This window comes from Hyperolius riggenbachi, chromosome 1, assembly GCF_040937935.1.
Source record: "Hyperolius riggenbachi isolate aHypRig1 chromosome 1, aHypRig1.pri, whole genome shotgun sequence".
NCBI lineage: Eukaryota > Metazoa > Chordata > Amphibia > Anura > Hyperoliidae > Hyperolius > Hyperolius riggenbachi.
The window spans coordinates 588,030,871-588,053,882 of record NC_090646.1 but is presented as its reverse complement, the minus strand read 5'-3'; the positions used below and the strand labels follow the sequence as shown (position 1 = coordinate 588,053,882).

The 23,012-nt window shown below is 43.5% G+C and overlaps 1 protein-coding gene across 2 annotated transcripts in view; it reads right to left on the bottom strand.

Annotated features, from left to right (window-relative positions):
* Positions 1-23,012, bottom strand: part of SV2C (synaptic vesicle glycoprotein 2C) — a 286,032-nt gene that overhangs the window by 109,160 nt on the left and 153,860 nt on the right. For both annotated transcript variants that reach the window (XM_068248808.1, XM_068248816.1), the window contains one exon: positions 11,534-11,714. In XM_068248808.1, coding sequence (XP_068104909.1) covers positions 11,534-11,714 — 181 coding nt within the window. The remainder of the gene's footprint in view (positions 1-11,533; positions 11,715-23,012) is intronic.

The following is a 23,012-nucleotide window of genomic DNA, read 5'->3' as shown; positions in this document are numbered from 1 at the left end:
CTATCGGCATTTGGGTTTCCGCTGGGGATAGAAGCAGAAGATCGGTGCAGGCTGTAGCTATGGACATGTAAGCTGTGCTGATGGAGCTGCTCTCTCCCCGCACTACAGAAATCAGCTATCAGTGTTTATACACTGACACCCACTGCCTGCATCATTAATTATTCTGATCAGCGTATGTGCTGATCAGAATGGTTGATCAATAGTGCAGGCATTCCAGTGCTGCAGAGTTCAGTGTTACACGCTGATTGCAGATGCCTGTAGTTACGGAGCAGAGAGAATCAGCTCCCTGCAATTTAGATAAGAAGCTTGCTGTGGATAAATAGTTCTTGGTCTGTCCTCTCTCTCACCCTCCCTGTCCCACCACATGGTCTCCTCTCTCTTCCCTCTATCTCTTCCACAGTGAAAGGATGATGGTTGTTTCTCAACATGTCCCTGCCAAACGGGACTGCTGCAGACTGAAGTCCTGCTGATCTTGCTCTTTCTCCTGCATTTCCCCATCTCGCTCTCCTGTCTCTGGCGTTTCCCCATCTCGCGCTCCTGTCTCCTGCATTTCCCCATCTCGCTCTCCTGTCTCTGGCGTTTCCCCATCTCGCGCTCCTGTCTCCTGCATTTCCCCATCTCACTCTCCTGTCTCTGGCGTTTCCCCATCTCGCGCTCCTGTCTCCTGCATTTCCCCGTCTCGCTCTCCTGTCTCTTGCGACTCCCCGTCTCGCTCTCCTGTCTGTTGCGTTTCCCCGTCTCGCTCTCCTGTCTGTTGCGTTTCCCCGTCTCGCTTTCCTGTCTCTTGCGTTTCCCCGTCTCGCTTTCCTGTCTCTTGCGTTTCCCCGTCTCGCTTTCCTGTCTCTTGCGTTTCCCCATCTCGCTTTCCTGTCTCTTGTGTTTCCCCGTCTCGCTTTTGCTCTCCTGTCTCTTGCGTTTCACCGTTTCCCTCTCCTGTCTCTTGCCTTTCCCAATCTCGCTCTCCAGTCTCTTGGGTTCCCCCATTTCGCTCTCCTTTCGCTTGCGTTTCCCCGTCTCACTCTCCAGTCTCTTGCGTTTCGCCGTTTCACTCTTCTGTCTTTTGCGTTTCCCCATCTCGCTCTCATGTTTCTTGCGTTTCCCCATCTTGCTTTTACAGTTTCTTGCATTTTCCCGTTTAGCTCTCCTGTCTCTTGCTTTTCACTGTCTCACTCTCCTGTCTCTTGTGTTTCCCCATCTCACTCTACTTTCTCTTGCATTTCCCTGTCTCTGCTCACCTGTATTTTGCGTTTCCCCATTTTGCTCGGTTCCCCATTTAGCTCTCCTGTCTCTTGCGTTTCCCCGTCTCACTCTACTGTCTCCTTTGTTTCCCCATCTCGCTCTCCTCTCCCTTCCGTTTCCCTGTCTCGCTCTCCTGTCCCTTCCGTTTTCCCATCCTGCTCTCCTGTCTCTTGGGTTTCCACATTTCGCTCTCCTGTCTCTTGCGTTTCCCCGTCTTGCTCTCCAGTCTCCTTTGTTTCTCCGTCTCTCTCTCCTGTCTTTTGTGCTTCCCCATTTCGCTCTCCTGTTTCTTGCATTTCACCGTCTCACTCTCCTGTCTCTTGTGTTTTCTCATCTCGCTCTCCTCTCCCTTCCGTTTCCTCATCTCGCTCTCCTCTCCCTTCCGTTTCCTCATCTCGCTCTCCTCTCCCTTCCGTTTCCTCATCTCGCTCTCCTCTCCCTTCCGTTTCCTCGTCTCACTCTCCTCTCCCTTCCGTTTCCTCGTCTCGCTCTCCTCTCCCTTCCGTTTCCTCGTCTCGCTCTCCTCTCCCTTCTGCTTTCCAGTCTCGCTCTCCTGTCTCTTCCATTTCAACGTCTCGCTCTCCTGTCTCTTGCGTTTACCCATTTTGCTCTCCTGTTTCTTGCGTTTCACCGTCTCACTCTCCTCTCCCTTCCGTTTCCCCATCTCGCTCTCCTCTCCCTTCCGTTTCCCCATCTCGCTCTCTTGTCCCTTCCGCTTCCCCATCTCACTCTCCTGTCCCTTACGTTTCTCTGTCCCACTCTCCTGTCTCTTGCGTTTCCACATTTCGCTCTCCTGTCTCTTGCGTTTCCCCGTCTCGCTCTCCTGTCTCCTTTGTTTCCCCATCTCGCTCTCCGGTCTCCTTTGTTTCTCCGTCTCGCTCTTCTGTCTCCTTTGTTTCCCCGTCCCGCTCTTCTGTCTCCTTTGTTTCCCCATCTCGCTCTCCGGTCTCCTTTGTTTCTCCGTCTCGCTCTTCTGTCTCCTTTGTTTCCCCGTCCCGCTCTCCTGTCTCCCTTGTTTCCCCGTCTTGCTTTCCTCTCCCTTCTGTTTCCCTGTCTCGCTCTCCTCTCCCTTGTTTCCCCGTCTTGCTTTCCTCTCCCTTCTGTTTCCCTGTCTCGCTCTCCTCTCCCTTCCGTTTCCCTGTCTCGCTCTCCTCTCCCTTCCGTTTCCCTGTCTCGCTCTTCTCTCCCTTCTGTTTCCTCATCTTGCTCTCCTCTCCCTTCTGTTTCCTCATCTTGCTCTCCTCTCCCTTCTGTTTCCTTATCTCGCTCTCCTCTCCCTTCCATTTCCCAGTCTCGCTCTCTTCTCCCTTCCATTTCCCCGTCTTGCTCCCCTGTCTCTTGCGTTTCCACATTTCGCTCTCCAGTCTTTCTCTCTCCTCTCTTTTCTCCTCTCTTCCGTAATCTTTCCATGCACTGACTCTCCCTTTGTTCCATACCGATCATATTACACCATATTGTATATTATGCATTTATATAGCACTGATCTCTTCAGCAGCGTTTTACAGAGTAGTCATGTCACTGACTGTCCTCAGAGGAGCCCACAATCTAATCCTACCATAGTCATAGTCTAATGTCCTACCATATTATTATTATTATGTATTTATATAGCACTGACATCTTCTGCAGCACTTTACAGAGTACATAGTCATGCCATTGTCTATCTTCAGAGGAGCTCACAATCTAATTCCTACTATGGTCAAAGTGTAACATCCTACCATATTATTATTATTATTATGTATTTATATAGCACGGACATCTGCAGCACTTTAGAGTACATAGTCATGTCACTGACTATCCTCAGAGGAGCTCACTATCTAATCCCTACCATAGTCCTAGTCTAATGTATTATTATTATGTATTTACTGTATATAGCACTGATACCTTCTGTAGCGCTTAACAGAGTACATAGTCATGTCACTGACTGTCCCCAGGGATAACCACCCTTATCTCTCAATTAGTAAGCCTAACCTGATGGTTTCTACTAATTCCTAATGCTGGGAATACACAATTCAATTTCTCGTCCGATCGATGATCGGTTATATTGTGTATACATGTCCAACTGCTCCCAATCAATAAAGGGATTGATTTTCTGATAACTTTGCAAAATCGATCCTTTTATCGATCAGAAACAGATCGGACATGTTGGAAATAATCAACCGATTCCCGTCGTTGAGATGGGAAGTTGCATTGTGTGTTCCCAGCATGATTTGTTCAATTGGTTTGCACTAATCCCCCCCCCCCCCCAAGCGTTCTTCATGTGGGCTACTTGCACCTAACTTTAACCCCATATTTTAGAGGTGCATAACCCTAATGTAATCTGCCATCTATACCTAATCATTGCAAGGAACATTGAAACAATCTCCTGAGAATGCGGGAGGAGGGTAATAAAGGCCGACTTGCCGGGTGCACCAAACAGGTCAGAAACAGCCCTGAGAGTGGGTCCAGGTAATCAGAGGCACCATGGCGCTACATTATTGTATGGGGTGGAGGGGAGTGATGCTAACAGTTGGCCTAGAGCGGTAAAAAGAACAAATCCGGCCTTGTCTATCCTCAGAGGAGCTCACTATCCTCAATCCTTTAGATTGTAAGCCTTTGGGCAGGGTCCTCCTCCTTTTGTGTCCTACCTGATCTTGCACCTCCATTACTGTGCACCCATGCTATGCATCTGAGTGAACCTAACTTGCCTAATCTCCATGCTCCATCCAGTGACTGACTAAGCACTACCTTGTACTCATACTGTGCTGTGTGATCTAGTTTTCTTGTATTCCTGTATTGTCATATTGCTGTATGTCACCCCTAAATATTGTCTGTAACCTAAATTAATGTTCAGCGCTGTGTAATATGTTGGCGCTTTATAAATACAATAAATAAATAAATAATTGTCTATACTGGCTGCACCTATTCCAGGATAATTATACTGGCTGCACCTAATCTTGGCTACACTTATTCCTTGCTACCTATACTGGCTACACCTATTCCTGGCTATCTATATTGGCTGCACCTATTCCTGGCTGTCTATTCTGGCTGCACCTATTCCTGGCTATCTATACTGGCTGCACCAATTCCTGGCTACGTATACTGGCTGCACTGATTCCTGGCTACCTTTACTGTCTGCACCTATTCCAGGCTACCTATACTAGAGGCAACTATTTCAGGCCACCTATACAGGCTGCTCCAATACCTGGCTATCTATACTGGCTGCACCTATTCCAGTCTCCCTATACTGGGGGCAACTATTCCATGCTACCTGTACTGTAGTCAACTATTCCAGGCTACCTGTACTGTAGTCAACTATTCCAGGCTACCTATACTGTAGGCAACTATTCCAGGCTACCTATACTGTAGGCAACTATGCCAGGCTACCTATACTGCGGGCAATTAATCAACGCTAACTATACTGCAGGCAACTATTTCAGGCTACCTATACTGGAGGCAACTATGCCAGGCTACCTATACTGGGGGCAACTATGCCAGGCTACCTATACTGGGGGCAACTATGCCAGGCTACCTATACTGGGGGCAACTATTCCAGGTTACTTATGCTGGGGGCAACTATTCCAGGCTACCTATACTGGGGGAAACTATTCCAGGTTACTTATGCTGGGGGCAACTATTCCAGGCTACCTATACAGGGGGCAACTATTCTAGGCTACCTATACTGGGGGCAACTATTCCAGCCTACCTATACTGGGGGCAAGTATTCCAGGCTACCTATACTTGGGTCAAGTATTTCAGGCTACCTATACTGGGGGCAAGTATTCCAGGCTATCTATACTTGGGGCAATCATTCCAGGCTATCTATACTTGGGGCAACTATTCCAGGCTACCTATACTCGGGGCAACTATACCTGGCATTACCCACTGTGGCACTTAGCATGCCACACTCCTTTCCTGTTTTGGGGGGGCGGGGTGGGGGGTGTAATTTAATATCCAGCACCGGGTGTCAGATGCCCTAGGTACGCCACTGGGTGTGTTCAGAGTGATGTGCAGTGTTAGTTTTCCGCCACATATAGCGTTTTGCACTTTGGCCAAAACGTTCCATTTTGGTCTCATCTGACTAGAGCACCTTCTTCCACATGGTTGCTGTGTCCCCCACATGGCTTGTGGCAAACTGCAAACGGGACTTCTTATGCTTTCTGTCTTTCTTCTTGCCACTCTTCCATAAAGGCCAACTTTGTACAGTGCATGACTAATAGTTGTCCTATGGACAGAGTCTCCCACCTGAGCTGTAGATCTCTGCAGCTCGTCCAGAGTCACCATGGGCCTCTTGACTGCATTTCTGATCAGTGTTCTCCTTGTTCGGCCTGTGAGTTTAGGTGGATGGCCTTGTCTTGGTAGGTTTACAGCTGTGCCATACTCCTTCCATTTCTCAATGATCGCTTGAACCGTGCTCCGTGTGATGTTCAAGGCTTTGGAAATCTTTTTTCTATTACCAGTGCATGGCCACCTCTGAAAGCCCATGGCTAATGGAGAAATTATAGTGTACAACATAAAGGAAATGTTGGAAATATAACTACAACAGAGCACTCATTATCTTTCCCTCACTTTCATACCCTCTACCAGTGTTTCCCCAGTAGCCACTTATCCAACTCCTTCCCCACAGAGCAGTGCAGTAGTGATGGAAGAAAAGTTCCTGAGTCTTCTCACATTTCATATGACATCACATGCCATGTGACAAGACTTGGGTCTAGTACAGAGCTGGGTGACAGTGGGCGGCCAATGCCAGGTCTGCTGACGAAATAGCCCACCCGTTGAATCTTCCTACTTCCCTGACAAACGCATTGGCAGGATGAATACTGAAAAAAGGAGCCAATGTTAGGAGAGGTAGAATACCTTTCATTCCCCACAACTATGCTACTCTGCCTGGGGAAGAGGGAGGGGTCTTATGGTGGTACTTAAGAGGACATTAAAGCTCTTGAAGTGGCTGCACTTATTATTTTCTCGGGAAGGGGAAAAAACTTGAAATGGGAAGGTAATGGAAGGGGTCTTAAGGTGGCTGAACTTGTTATAAAGGAAGGAAGGGGTTATGGTGGTCACTGTTGTTATGTGTGTCGGGAAGGGTGTCATGTTGGCTGCACTTGTTGGGTGGGGAACCTTAATAGCCATACAGTTATGAAGGTCATGGTGGCCATACTACTTATGGGAAGTCATGATGGCTGCATGAGTTATGGGGGCAGGGGTTTGTCATCATTACTGCACTTGTTATGGGGAAAGGTGGTAATTTGGCGTCACCTGTTATATGACTCCTGGCAATGCCAGTGTGGATGACAATGGGCAGGCAAGAAAGAGCAAGAAAGTGGTGCCAATTAAAGATTCTCTGAGAGGTGCCCAAGATTCATGGTTAAGCACTTAGTTGGGTAACTGGTCATGAACAGTAACTGCTGTGAGGTCCATATCAGCGTGTATCAAAAAAGGAAAAAAGGGCGCGGGGTATAGCCGAAATTTTAAGTTTTAATTCAAAACTCCTCTTAACCACCCCACGCATCTCACACTCCCATGCACGACTGCAGGACTTCACTAGAGCTGCCCCCATCCTGTGGAACTCTCTCCCACTGCCCATCAGGCTCGCTCCCACCTTCAACACCTTCAAAAAAGCACTCAAAACTCACTTCTTCAAGGAGGCCTACATCAACTCAACACTGCCCTAATCCTTTCTGCCAATAACTTCTTGCTGCACCCCCTCCTTTTGTGTCCCCAACCCCTCACTCTAGATTGTAAGCCTTTGGCCGGGCCCTCTCCACTTGTGTATCATACTTGACTGTGTGCACTTTACCCAGAATTTGGAACTTGTTACCATTACCACTCCAGTTTATGATCTGGCATTGTACTACTGTCTGCATTGTGTTGTGTATCTTTTTGCTATTACCTGTATTATTGTATCTATTGTCTATTACCTGTATTGTTCTGTCACCCCTGTTATCATTGTCTGTAACCTTATTTATTGTACAGCGCTGCGTAATATGTTGGCGCTATATAAATCTAATAAATAATAATAATAATAAAACCATATTTTTCTTTCAAGGGGTTGTAAATGAAAATTTAGTGCTAAATAGGTTAAATAAACGGAAATGAAATGGCAAAATACCGTCTATAACAACAAACGAATTCTGAAAAGAAACATCAAATATCGTCTATAACAAAAACGATATTTACACTTGTAAGCATAGCAATGCAATGGTAGGTTTTACAGATATTTTACTGTAATTATACCAAACTGTAGGCTCACACAGATCTCTCCCTATCCCTATCCCTAACCCCTCCACCCCTCTTTGTTTAAATATATATAATTTAATACATTGTATATATTACATATATTGTGCTGTAACTATATCTAACCTTGCTCTCACACAGAGCCCTCCCTGTACCTATCCCTAACCCCTAGACCCCCCTGGTGGTGCCTAACCCTAAGACCCCCCCTGGTGGTGTCTAACCCTAAGACCCCCCTGGTGGTGCCCAACTCTAAGACCCCCCTGGTGGTGCCCAACTCTAAGACCCCCCTGGTGGTGCCTAACCCTAAGACCCCCCTGGTGGTGCCTAAGCCTAAGACCCCCCTGGTGGTGCCTAACCCTAAGACCTCCCCAGTTGGTGCCTAACCCTAAGACCCCCTTGGTGGTGCCTAACCCTAAGACCCCCCTGGTGGTGCCTAACCAATGGTAGGTTTTACAGATATTTTACTGTATTTATACCAAACTGTAGGCTCACACAGATCTCTCCCTATCCCTAACCCCTACACCCCTCTTTGTTTAAATATATATAATTTAATAAATTGTATATATTACATATATTGTGCTGTAACTATACCTAACCTTGCTCTCACACAGAGCCCTCCCTGTACCTATCCCTAACCCCTAGACCCCCCCTGGTGGTGCCTAACCCTAAGACCCCCCCTGGTGGTGTCTAACCCTAAGACCCCCCTGGTGGTGCCCAACTCTAAGACCCCCCTGGTGGTGCCTAACCCTAAGACCCCCCTGGTGGTGCCTAACCCTAAGACCTCCCCAGTTGGTGCCTAACCCTAAGACCTCCCCAGTTGGTGCCTAACCCTAAGACCCCCCTGGTGGTGCCTAACCCTAAGACCCCCCTGGTGGTGCCTAACCCTAAGACCCCCCTCGTGGTGCCTAACCCTAAGAACCCCCTGGTGGTGCCTAACCCTAACCACCCCCCTGGTGGTGCCTAACCCTAACCACCCCCCTGGTGGTGCCTAACCCTAACCATCCCCTGATTGCGTATATTATACTGTAACTATACCTAACCCTCCCTGTACCTATCCCTAACCCCTAGACTCCCCTGGTAATGCCTAAACCTAACCATCCCCACCGCACAAACACCCTAAACACATATAAACAATAATATATTTAATCCATAAAATACTTCTCTACAAATAACATGAATAAAATAATTTATATATTTGTAATAGAATAAATAGCCTTAAAATAGCCTTACAATCACGTATACATTAATATTATAAACAGAGAAAAGTATATATAAATATATACAATACAATAAATAGCCTTACAAGCATTAGAAATCTTAAAATAACAGTAATATTAAAAGCGATATTTTAGTAACTATAATCAACGCATTATAAGTGTAAAAACAAAGTTAATACCAAAAGCGATGTATTTCGAATACAATAAGGTTGAAAACGGTATATACGCATTATACATATGAAAACAAATTTTTAAATGATCAAAGAAGTGTAAACGAAAATTTAGTTGTTATACTTTTGTAAGCAAAATTTTTAAACTAAATAATAAGTAAAAACTGATATAAGCGAAATTTAAAAACGAAAAAATAAGTATAACACAAACTCAAAACGAACTTGTAAACAATATTTGTTACAAACCTTATTCTGTAAACGAAAACTTTTGTTAACACGATCCCTGTAACCGCTATTTCTCAGGCGCCCTTTTTTCCTGTCGGGCGCCGAATAGCCGATATTTTGCATTGTAGTCTATGGCGGCGCCCTTTTTGTCCACTATCCCTGTGCGCCCTTTTTTACTAGCACCCCATATCATCCATAAGGAACTTGAGGATCTGTGCTTTCAGTGTCAGAGTTGATGCCTATCTGCAACTGTTCACTTTTGTAATGATACGGTATGTAGCAAGAACTTTTAAATCAGGATGATACCATTTACTGGCTAACTAAAAAGAATAGGAATAATCAAGCTTTCGGCCTTGCAGCCTTCGTCGGGCTGTTTAATGATATCTAGTGATAGCAGTGGAGTTGAATACAGAGTTGGGTACAGAAAGTGCTTTGCTGAAAAGAGAGATGTGGACTTTTAAAAATAGTATTTGGGTGCTTTCATGCTATGCTTGTTGTGCAATAAGGCAACCTGTTACCACACGTGAATGTGATTGCATTGTCTATAAAAAGGGTGTGTTCACATCCCTGTATTGTAACAGATCATGTTATCCTACAGCACATTTCTGAATAATGCATGCAAAAATGTATACATTCCATAGCAATTTACCATGCTACGAAATAAGGAACACTGTTTTAAACTCATATTTAATTATGTGTGGGTTATACTATATAGAGCTTATATTCCCTAATGCACATAGTGTGAATGTACCCTCAATGCCTGGCAAGAGTGTACTGTTGGGATCTCAGAACACTAGAATACTACAAGGGTGACCAGTCCCATCAGCAGGCTAAAAAAAGACTAAGTACTGATTTTGCATTTTACATTTTATGTTGCAATGTAAAGTGTTTTATCAACACATATACAAAAAAAATGTGTTAATTAAACATTTTACTTTTCATTTAAAGGAAAAGTTAAAAAAAAAACTGATGAGATCAACAATTGTAACTATCTTCCTACTCCTAAAAAATTACTGTTTTAGAATCTCAGTTTTGTTTTCTGTTTGAAGCTAAAAAACTAGGTTGATTTTGTTTATTCTCAACTGAATGAACTTTAATATGGTCTTGTCAATGAACACAGCCTAGTTGTGTGTGTGCTTGGCACTGTACATACAAATGTCTATCTCATCTATGTCACCTTGGGTATCTGAGAACTGAATTTTGCTATGAGAGTAGCTCTGAAATGATAATTGCTCCACAATAAGAAAGTGTTTGAAGGGTGTGAAGTATGGTTCTTGCATGGATGACACCTCCTAAATGAATCCTACTATATTTATGGGCTGTTCTTCCAGATTTAATCTAGAGACCATTGTATCTTTCCATGATAAGTAGCTGTCCTGATCCCCAATTCCACTGCAGAAGAAAGCAGCCCTACTGATGAGGCTTTGAGAATTGCATGTTTATCATCATCAGCACCAGTAACAGCAATTATCAGACCTGCTGCTGGTTGGCTGACTGTGCTAAGACCTTTTTGATGAACTGTATGTGGCTGATTTGTCTCAGCTGGAATTAATATGAGGACGTTTATCAGAATATGGTTTTGATCCTCTGCCAATCAGGTGGTACTCATGTAACCGGATTGTCTCAGTTTTTCTGTGACTTTGCAAATTTGCCTGCAACCCATTGTAGTGTTTATGAGAGATTCAGGGATGGATTTTCAACTAAAAGAAACATGTGAAAAAAAATCTTACAGTCACAATTATGTAGAACAAAAATGGGGTTGGAAGCATCACAAATGGTTACAAAAGGGCTTAGCTATCCCCCGTCCTCTGCCTTAGCCCAAATCCAATGCTGGCTCCCCCCAATAATCTGCTAACAAGCTTGTTGCCGGTCTGCTAACAATCCTATGTGAGCCTTGCGCAAGCGCAGCAGTGGTTTTCTTTCAGGCTCAGGCGGAAATAGCCGAGCCCAATCAGATCCGCCCTATTACACTGTGTCTGCGCCTGCGCATTAGAGCGGATCTGGGCTATTTCTGCCTGAGCCTTGAAGGTGGGTGCACTCAGAGGATAGCCATGCATGCCACTCTGCTCTGGGGATTGGACAGTTTAGCTTGTCTGTAAGGCTCCCATTGACATCTGTACATTCCCCATACACACACAGGAAGTACAATATAAGCACAACCTATCCATTATCAATGCTGTCTGGAGAGCTTTATTACTTTACTACTGGCTGGTAGAAGCTACTGTAGTAAATCCTGTGCTTACCAGTACCTGCTGTATTCCCTACCCCAGCTTATACTCGAGTCAATCAATTTTTATTTTTTAGCTTTTTAAGGTAAGTTGTTGGGGGGATCAGCTTATATTAGAGTATATACTATATATTAAAGCAGTAGCAATGCATATCAAAAAACCTTAATTGATGCAACCAGGAAGTAGCTTTGATAAACGTATAACTTTGTGATTAAATACATGTTAAAGAAACAGTTTTTCTTACCCAAATCCAGAAAGTAAACGGCAGACTAGAAATAATCCATATCCCTGGACGAAAGAGGACAGGAAGGCAAAGAATCCATTGACTGACATGCAAATCAGGAGAGACTGCTTCCTTCCAACCTTGTCCGCAAGGCCTCCCCAGAAGAACGCTCCCAGCATCATGCCCAGATATACTATACTGCCTGTGGGAAATAACACAGTCATCAGTACAACGTGTATATGAGATATACTATACTGCCTGTGGGAAATAACACAGTCATCAGTACAACGTGTATATGAGATATACTATACTGCCTGTGGGAATAAACACAGTCATCAGTACAACATGTATATGAGATATACTATACTGCCTGTGGGAATAAACACAGTCATCAGTACAACATGTATATGAGATATACTATACTGCCTGTGGGAAATAACACAATCATCAGTACAACGTGTATATGAGATATACTATACTGCCTGTGGGAAATAACACAATCATCAGTACAACGTGTATATGAGATATACTATACTGCCTGTGGGAAATAACACAATCATCGGTACAACGTGTATATGAGATATACTATACTGCCTGTGGGAAATAACACAATCATCGGTACAACGTGTATATGAGATATACTATACTGCCTGTGGGAAATAACACAATCATCGGTACAACGTGTATATGAGATATACTATACTGCCTGTGGGAAATAACACAGTCATCAGTACAACGTGTATATGAGATATACTATACTGCCTGTGGGAAATAACACAGTCATCAGTACAACGTGTATATGAGATATACTATACTGCCTGTGGGAAATAACACAGTCATCAGTACAACGTGTATATGAGATATACTATACTGCCTGTGGGAAATAACACAGTCATCAGTACAACGTGTATATGAGATATACTATACTGCCTGTGGGAAATAACACAGTCATCAGTACAACGTGTATATGAGATATACTATACTGCTTGTGGGAAATAACACAGTCATCAGTACAACGTGTATATGAGATATACTATACTGCCTGTGGGAAATAACACAGTCATCAGTACAACGTGTATATGAGATATACTATACTGCCTGTGGGAAATAACACAATCATCAGTACAACGTGTATATGAGATATACTATACTGCCTGTGGGAAATAACACAGTCATCAGTACAACGTGTATATGAGATATACTATACTGCCTGTGGGAAATAACACAATCATCAGTACAACGTGTATATGAGATATACTATACTGCCTGTGGAAGAAACACAGTCATCAGTACAACGTGTATATGAGATATACTATACTGCCTGTGGGAAATAACACAGTCATCAGTACAACGTGTATATGAGATATACTATACTGCCTGTGGAAGAAACACAGTCATCAGTACAACGTGTATATGAGATATACTATACTGCCTGTGGAAGAAACACAGTCATCAGTACAACGTGTATATGAGATATACTATACTGCCTGTGGGAAATAACACAGTCATCAGTACAACGTGTATATGAGATATACTATACTGCCTGTGGGAAATAACACAATCATCAGTACAACGTGTATATGAGATATACTATACTGCCTGTGGGAAATAACACAGTCATCAGTACAACGTGTATATGAGATATACTATACTGCCTGTGGGAAATAACACAATCATCAGTACAACGTGTATATGAGATATACTATACTGCCTGTGGGAAATAACACAGTCATCAGTACAACGTGTATATGAGATATACTATACTGCCTGTGGGAATAAACAAGGTCATTAGTACAAAGTACAGGGGTTGGACAAAATAATGGAAACACCTAACATTTTGGCATCATAATATTTGAAGATGTTTTAAGCATTTAAAACTTGACATATGTTAATTTTTTTGTTTATTATTTTTGTTATTTAATATGTTTAATTAAAATAATTGTTTTTTTACAGATGTTTAAACCAAAGTTGGTTATAACTTATAAAAATGGCAGATCTCTCAGACTTTCAAAGAGGCCAAATTGTTGGTGCTCGTATGGCAGGCGCTACTGTAACAGAAACTGCCCGAATGCTTGGCATTTCAAGAGGTACTGTCTCAAAAGTAATGACTGCCTTTGACAAAGAAGGAAAAATGTCCTCAGCAAAGCACAGTTGTGGCCGAAAGGCGAAGCTGTCTGATGGTGCCCATACACAATACAATAAAAACGTTCAATTTTCCCGTTTATTCGATCTAAATGATCAAATCGAAGTCGAAAACATTTTTTTTTATCAAGAAATTCGAACGAATATCCCATTTTTTCAAGAAAAAATCTGATTGGACATGCTGGAAAAATCTTTATATTCGATCTAACGGAATAATCGAACTAAATTATCTAATCGAAAAAAATGAAAAATTGTACCATGTATGGGCACCTTAAGAGAGACTGTCGGACTCTAAATTGAAATTGTTAGAAAAGCTCGCAAGACCACGGGTCCTAAAATCACTGCAGAGCTGAATGAACACCTCAGAACCCAGTTTCCACAAAAACTGTTCGTCGGGAGCTGAGCAAATCTGGATTCCACAGAAGAACTGCAATGAAAAAAAATCTTCTCTAAAAGACAAATGTTTCAAAGCGTTTAGAGTGGTGTAAAAACCACCAGAATTGGTCCCTCGAGCAGTGGAAAAATGTGACTTTCTCTGATGAATCCTCGTTTACCTTATTTCCAACCTCCGTCCGAGTGTACATTTGGAGACAACCGAAAGAAGCATTTCATCCAGACTGCCTTCTCCCAACCATAAAACATGGCGGGGGTTCTGTGATGGTCTGGGGTGCTATTTCTTGGAAATCCGCCGGGCCAATTATTTCCCTTCATGGAAAAATTGACAGCCGGGACTATTTAGGAATTTTGGGCGACCAAGTTCATCCTATGGTTCAAGAACTGTTTCCGGAGAGGAATGCCATCTTTCAGGATGATAATGGCCCAATCCATACAGCTAGAACTGTTAAAGAATGGCAGGAGGAACATTCTAATGAAGTTGAGCATCTCATCTGGCCACCACAATCCCCAGACCTCAACATTATTGAGCATTTATGGTTGTTATTAGAGATTCAAGTAAGGCCCGGTTCACATTAGCGTTCGCTGTCCGGATTCGCATGATCGGATCCGGACCGTATACTGTACAAACGGAACGGACGTTCCGCATAGCAATGCAAAGTCTATGCGGCCGTTCACATGCGTCCGTTCCGGACTCCGGACACTTTTCCAACATGCTCCATTTTTTGGGTCCGGATCATCCGCCCGACGCACCCGCACCGGAGCCTGACTGCACCATCCCTGCATAGAAACCAATGGGAAACGGAAAGCACAGAACACACTGGCTATACAAACCTGACGTTCTACCCCACTTCCTATGCGTTTTCTAGCGGCCATTTTGGATGGGGACACATGGGCCCAGCATTTCTGGAGTGGAACAGCAGGGACTTACGTGCTGGAGCTGTTTGGCAGTATGTCGGACGTGGAGGTGAGGCCCTACACAGCGGAGGACCTGATTCTACAGGTGCACCTTCTGCTGACCTCCCAGACCCCAACAATTGTATAGTTTGTTATCTCTTTTACCAAACGGATCCGGATCGCAGCCGTATTCATACCTGATGCAAACGGACTGGATCCGGTCTGGTCATCCGGTCCGTTCTTTAAAGAAATGCAAGTGTGAACGGGGCCTAAGAAGTCAATTTCCGATGCCATCGTCTCTAAAAGCACTGGAGGGTGTTTTTACAAAAAAATGGGCTAAAATTCATTTGGAAACAATTCACAATTTGTATGAATCAATACCTCAGAGAATTGAGGCTGTAATTGCAGCAAAAAAGGTGGGCCTACACCATATTAAAATTTATTTTGTTGATTTTCAAGGTGTTTCCATTATTGTGTCCAACCCCTGTATATATGAGATATACTATACTGCCTGTGGGATAAACACAGTCATCAGTACAACGTGTATATGAGATATACTATACTGCCTGTGGGAATAAACACAGTTATCAGTACAATGTGTATATGTGATTTTCTATACTACCTGTGGGAATAAACACAGTTATCAGTACAATGTGTATATGAGATATACTATACTGCCTGTGGGAATAAACACAGTCATCAGTACAACGTATATATGAGATATACTATACTGCCTGTGGGAATAAACACAGTCATCAGTACAACGTGTATATGAGATATACTATACTGCCTGTGGGAATAAACATAGTCATCAGTACAACGTGTATATGAGATATACTATACTGCCTGTGGGAATAAACACAGTCATCAGTACGTGTATATGAGATATACTATACTGCCTGTGGGAATAAACACAGTCATCAGTACAACGTGTATATGAGATATACTATACTGCCTGTAGGATAAACACAATCATCAGTACAACGTGTATATGAGATATACTATACTGCCTGTGGGAATAAACACAGTTATCAGTACAATGTGTATATGTGATTTTCTATACTACCTGTGGGAATAAACACAGTTATCAGTACAATGTGTATATGAGATATACTATACTGCCTGTGGGAATAAACACAGTCATCAGTACAACGTATATATGAGATATACTATACTGCCTGTGGGAATAAACACAGTCATCAGTACAACGTGTATATGAGATATACTATACTGCCTGTGGGAATAAACATAGTCATCAGTACAACGTGTATATGAGATATACTATACTGCCTGTGGGAATAAACACAGTCATCAGTACGTGTATATGAGATATACTATACTGCCTGTGGGAATAAACACAGTCATCAGTACAACGTGTATATGAGATATACTATACTGCCTGTAGGATAAACACAATCATCAGTACAACGTGTATATGAGATATACTATACTGCCTGTGGGAATAAACACAGTTATCAGTACAATGTGTATATGTGATTTTCTATACTACCTGTGGGAATAAACACAGTTATCAGTACAATGTGTATATGAGATATACTATACTGCCTGTGGGAATAAACTGTTATGATCGCTTCTGCAGCGTTTACTGCTGACTGCAGTGGTATTGCAAACCAAGCAGTTCTAATGTCATTACATGCATTTGCTTGCATAGTTTGGTTTGCACTTAAACTAGTTGCTGATTCCATCTGCAGTCGCTCTGAAGTTAATGACAGTTTAATATGCTTTTGTGTAAACAAACATTGTCTGCTGCAGTGGAGGGGCGGTCCCTTTCCTGCAGGCTGCATATCATTGTCTGCCTTTTCCTGCTATCAGCCTGTGATTAATTACCATTCACTTGTGTGGGAATCTGCAGGTCTGCTCCCATTGGATGACCTCAGTATAAAGAACTGCTTCCTGCAATGCCTCATGGGCTATCATAGTCTCAGATTCTATCTGTTACTCTGCTCGTGCCCCACCTCGTTCCTGGTCCGTGTGGACTGCGCTGACTCCTGCGAAGGGGTCAGCGAGTCCTCCTAGTTCTGCTCTTGTTCTAGAAGTTGTTACTTGCTTGTCTTGTGTCATATATTGGTTCATCGCCAATATATACGCATACTTGCGCATTTTGTTATTTTTCTTGAATTCGTGTTACGTTGATACATCAGTTGTCGCTGATATATACGTACACGAACTGTTTATATCCTGTGTTCCGTTAGTCAGCGTTCCAGCACGCTGAGCTAGTTATCCTGTTCCTGTTCCTGGTCCTGTTTGTGGATTGCGTTCATCTCTGCGAAGAGATAGCGAATCCTTCTGAGTCCTGTTCCCTGTATTACTCCAGTCTTAGTCAGAGTTCCTGCTTATGTCATATATCGGTGCATTGCCGATATATACATATGTTAGTCAGACGTTACGAATAGTTTCATTGATAGCTGTAATTGTAATACGCTAGGAAATCATACTTATTGTATATTTATCTGTGTTACGTTCATCTATCTTGATCCTGCTATTTTCTGACTATTCTGTCCTGTCTTTGTGAGGCACGCCATCGCCGCAACGCATTGGCTGCCTCATTCCAGTCTGTCTGGTTTTGGACGCTTGCTGTCGCTAAGTAGCCGCTAGCTAGCAAGCGTTCATTCTGTCTACTTGTTCTGATCTCCTCAGTCCTGGTTTATGCGCTCAGCGCTACTTTGCGCTGAGACGTTATTACGAAAGTGTTGTTTGTGGCTGCTCGGATCTGCACCGGCTCTGTGCACCACAATCTCCTATTGGAGTCAGTCCTCTCCTCCACTAAACTGGGGATATCCTGATCCCTTGTGCTGGTGTGTGTACCTCCTTCACGTCAGCTTATGTGTTGTATGCTGACTGTGGAGATTACACCTCCAAGCGTGACATTATGATAGCCCCATTACCAATCCCTATTGTGGGGGGAATTTCCAGAAATTATGACACGGTTTGTCAGGGGTCCTGCTCCTTTAAAAAATTTGAAAAGCTTGGTCCTGAAGTTACAGACAAATTTATATCAGAATTGGTTAAAGTTCTGGCCAATCCCGACTTTCGGGCTTCTGCAATTTCTACCTGGTCTGATTGGATCGTTTGTGCTCTTTTTAAGGGCAAACTTTTTGATTGGGCAATCGATGTCTTAGATCACACTCAGTTTAGACAAAGTCCTTTGCAATTTATAGCTTTTGTAATTCACAATTGGTTGCGCATAGATCCATTGCCTTTTCCTCTTAATGAACTCCTGGCAGCAGGCCAATCAGCTGCTCCTTCAATTGCTTGCAAGAATGAGCAGCAAGCAGAAAGTGTTACTGATAACTTTTCTTCTGCTAAGGCAGCAGGGTCTAAAGCCAAACGTAAACGCTCCAAAAGAAAAGCGTTACAATTAGCGGAGTCGTTGCCCTTAGCGACTGCGCATCAGATCTGTAACGAGACTCCACCATTAGCAGATAATGAAATTCAGTCACCATTCAGGGGAGTCAAATGGACCTATGAAACTACTAATGAACTTTCATTGCTAGCCAGGGAAAATAAAGGTTCTTGTTTAAATGAATTATCTGAATATGATTATGAAGATATATTACAGAGTATTGAACAGATCAATTTATTCGTGCAGCAAGGGAAATTTGCATACACTACAGTTCAACACTTGCTACAAGTACTGGAGATCCTTAGGAATAAGAAATCGGCCAATCACCTGCTAAATAACCCAATGTATGTTTCTGCCACTAACACATTTGCAAACTATGATCAGCCGGAATGCTCAGCTGTTAAATATGCATGGGATCCTCCATTTGAGAAAGGAGAGATGGAAGCCCTGGTCTATGAATGGAAGAAAGATGCAAGTTCATTTTGTCAGTTTTACAGTGCAAAAAGTGAATTAGTATTGAATGCATGCATTAAGTCTGCCTATAACCTAATAAAAACTGGTGTGTGTGGGTATGACTTTGTGGCTCCATTGATCGATGTGTGGAGAATGATTCTGGACGATTTTTATGCGATTCAATCAGTTGATACCAGGGAAGACACACTGTCAAGTGGAGATTGTTCCACTTCCTCAGTTCCTGAGGACTCGCCTGCTTCAGCACCTTTGGCTGATTCAGCGAGTGATTCAGAGCTCCTTTTGTGTGAAATTGAAGTTCCTGTAATTCCACCCTGTACCATGGATAACTCAGTGTTACTTCCCAGTAAGACAGAAATTACTGATACTTCCTTAATCTTGCCCTGCACAAATTTCTCAGCAGAGGACCCAGAGGTCCTGCTGACTTCTGAGTCCAGCCTAGCCAGTACTCATGAGTCTTTGTTCAGTGAAACAGACACCAGAAAAATCTTGCCTGTCTCTGCAAACACTTCTGCAGAAATTACCTGTGTTAATAAAGTTCAACTCCTGTCTGATCCAGCAGATGCCAATAAATGCACTACATCAGTTTCTGAGTCCCAGCAATCCTGTCCAGAAATCTCAGAACCCCAGCATCTGAATTTTCCAATTTCACAATTGAATGGTGATTTAGATGCGCAAACATTGTGTTTTGATCTTCCTGTTTCTACACCTCACTCTAGTTTCAGGAATAACCCAGAGCGTCTGCTATGTGAGTCCGAAGTCGCAGAATTATTACCGTGTTCAGAAAATGTTCCAGTGAACTTGCCCTGTACCATGAATTGTGCAGTAGATCTCTCCAATGAAACTCAGGTCACAGAATCATTATGCTGTCCAGCAGGTGCTTCCATGGTTTTGCCCTGCAGTGTGGACTGTTCGGTGATCCTGTCCAGTGAAGCTGTGGTCACAGAGTCTTATGCTTCACCCAGTACTTTGGATACTTCAAACCCTCTAGCAGAACAGTCTGAGGCACTGCTTACCTCAGTTGGTGTTGCAGTAATATTCACTTGTCTAGCAGCTGTTTTGGAATTACAGTCTGCTCTAATAAAACTTGATGAATTTCTGCCCAGCGAAGCAGAAGCCATTGAAATATTGTCCTCGTCAGCAAGTGTGTTGGATACCTTGCCCTGTACACAGTCTGATTTAACCAATGTTGTTGAGTCCCTCTCCGGTGTTGTAACAGCCGAGGAACTCCAGCCCTGTCCTCTGAATGTTTCAAAAGTCTTGCCCTGTAACATGGATAATTCTGACTCGCTGGAAAAAATAATAGAAATCTCAGAATTTCAGTCCGGGTTAATGAGTGTTTCTGAAACCCAGCCCTGTATCCTGGAAAATTCTGGTTCTCTGGCCGGTGTGGCAGAAGTTCCAGAGCCCCCTTCCTGTCCAGTGAGTTACTCAGTTTTGCCTAGTTCAGTGGGGATTGCTGCAATATTGACTTGTTTTGCAGCCCTTCATGAGCTCCAGTCCAGTGTATTTGATGAGTCTCTGTCTAGTCCAGAAGAAGCTATGGGAACCCTGTCTAGTTCAGTGCATACATCAGAAGATTTGCCCTGTCTTGTAAATGCCCCTGAACATGATTTGTTAATAACCCTGCTGGAATCAGCGACATCTAAGTCTGATCCTGCAGTTTTTAGTGAGAATCCAGTAACTATGAAGTCTAGTCATGATGAATTTTTTTTGCCCAGTTCTGGTTTCGGTCCTGTCTTGACTGACTTTGAGGTTCGCAGTTCCTTGACATGCCCAGAGGTTTCTCTTGTGCCGGTGTGCCCAGATGAGATGTGCTTCGTATGCCAGACTGCCCAGATGTGTCTGTGTTAGCGTGCTCACGTGCTTCCCTAGTGGAGACATGTTCTGATGTTGCCGGTTGGCCTGCATGCCCGGAGATGGTTCTGGTCCCTAAAAGCCCTGATCTTAATGTTTGTCCTTGTGACCCTGACTCTGGAGTTGCCCTGGGTTCCATAGGGGTTCTTGATAGTTCTCCATGTGAGCCTAAGGGGCGTTCTGACCTGTGGGGATCTCTTTGGAGCTTCCAAGTGTTCTGGGAGATCTCTGAGGAAACTTGTCCTGGTACCTTGGACTGGTTCAACAGTGGGTTTTGTGTTGGTAAGGACAGTTCCGGTGGGCATTGCAAAGGCTTTGGCGTTTTTGGACAGTCCTTGGAAGGCGGTGGGTATCGCGCAGAGAGTTTCTTGGGGTTGTTTTCTGGAAGTCGTGGTTCTGATGGGTGTCACACTGAGGCTTGTAGTGCTGACGGGCATGGTTCGGTAGGTTCTGGTTCCAATTGGTCTAGTTTTGGTGAGACTGATTCGGGAATTTGGTTTTGTCGGACGGATCCGACCTTCATGAATTTTCAGTCAGATCAGTTTGCTGGATTTCCCACTTCTGATTTTTTGGTTTGGGTGGTTCAGGAGAAATATGTCAGTTTTCATAGGCGTCCAGAGGCCGCGTTTAAGGGAGGGGGTACTGTTATGATCGCTTCTGCAGCGTTTACTGCTGACTGCAGTGGTATTGCAAACCAAGCAGTTCTAATGTCATTACATGCATTTGCTTGCATAGTTTGGTTTGCACTTAAACTAGTTGCTGATTCCATCTGCAGTCGCTCTGAAGTTAATGACAGTTTAATATGCTTTTGTGTAAACAAACATTGTCTGCTGCAGTGGAGGGGCGGTCCCTTTCCTGCAGGCTGCATATCATTGTCTGCCTTTTCCTGCTATCAGCCTGTGATTAATTACCATTCACTTGTGTGGGAATCTGCAGGTCTGCTCCCATTGGATGACCTCAGTATAAAGAACTGCTTCCTGCAATGCCTCATGGGCTATCATAGTCTCAGATTCTATCTGTTACTCTGCTCGTGCCCCACCTCGTTCCTGGTCCGTGTGGACTGCGCTGACTCCTGCGAAGGGGTCAGCGAGTCCTCCTAGTTCTGCTCTTGTTCTAGAAGTTGTTACTTGCTTGTCTTGTGTCATATATTGGTTCATCGCCAATATATACGCATACTTGCGCATTTTGTTATTTTTCTTGAATTCGTGTTACGTTGATACATCAGTTGTCGCTGATATATACGTACACGAACTGTTTATATCCTGTGTTCCGTTAGTCCAGCACGCTGAGCTAGTTATCCTGTTCCTGGTCCTATTTGTGGATTGCGTTCATCTCTGCGAAGAGATAGCGAATCCTTCTGAGTCCTGTTCCCTGTATTACTCCAGTCTTAGTCAGAGTTCCTGCTTATGTCATATATCGGTTCATTGCCAATATATACATATGTTAGTCAGACGTTACGAATAGTTTCATTGATAGCTGTAATTGTAATACGCTAGGAAATCATACTTATTGTATATTTATCTGTGTTACGTTCATCTATCTTGATCCTGCTATTTTCTGACTATTCTGTCCTGTCTTTGTGAGGCACGCCATCGCCGCAACGCATTGGCTGCCTCATTCCAGTCTGTCTGGTTTTGGACGCTTGCTGTCGCTAAGTAGCCGCTAGCTAGCAAGCGTTCATTCTGTCTACTTGTTCTGATCTCCTCAGTCCTGGTTTATGCGCTCAGCGCTACTTTGCGCTGAGACGTTATTACGAAAGTGTTGTTTGTGGCTGCTCGGATCTGCACCGGCTCTGTGCACCACAATCTCCTATTGGAGTCAGTCCTCTCCTCCACTAAACTGGGGATATCCTGATCCCTTGTGCTGGTGTGTGTACCTCCTTCACGTCAGCTTATGTGTTGTATGCTGACTGTGGAGATTACACCTCCAAGCGTGACATAAACACAGTCATCAGTACAACGTATATATGAGATATACTATACTGCCTGTGGGAATAAACACAGTCATCAGTACAACGTGTATATGAGATATACTATACTGCCTGTGGGAATAAACATAGTCATCAGTACAACGTGTATATGAGATATACTATACTGCCTGTGGGAATAAACACAGTCATCAGTACGTGTATATGAGATATACTATACTGCCTGTGGGAATAAACACAGTCATCAGTACAACGTGTATATGAGATATACTATACTGCCTGTGGGATAAACACAATCATCAGTACAACGTGTATATGAGATATAATATACTGCCTGTGGGAAGAAACACTATCATCAGTACAACATATACAGGTCCTTCTAAAACAAATTAGCATATTGTGATAAAGTTCATTATTTTCTGTAATGTACTGATAAACATTAGACTTTC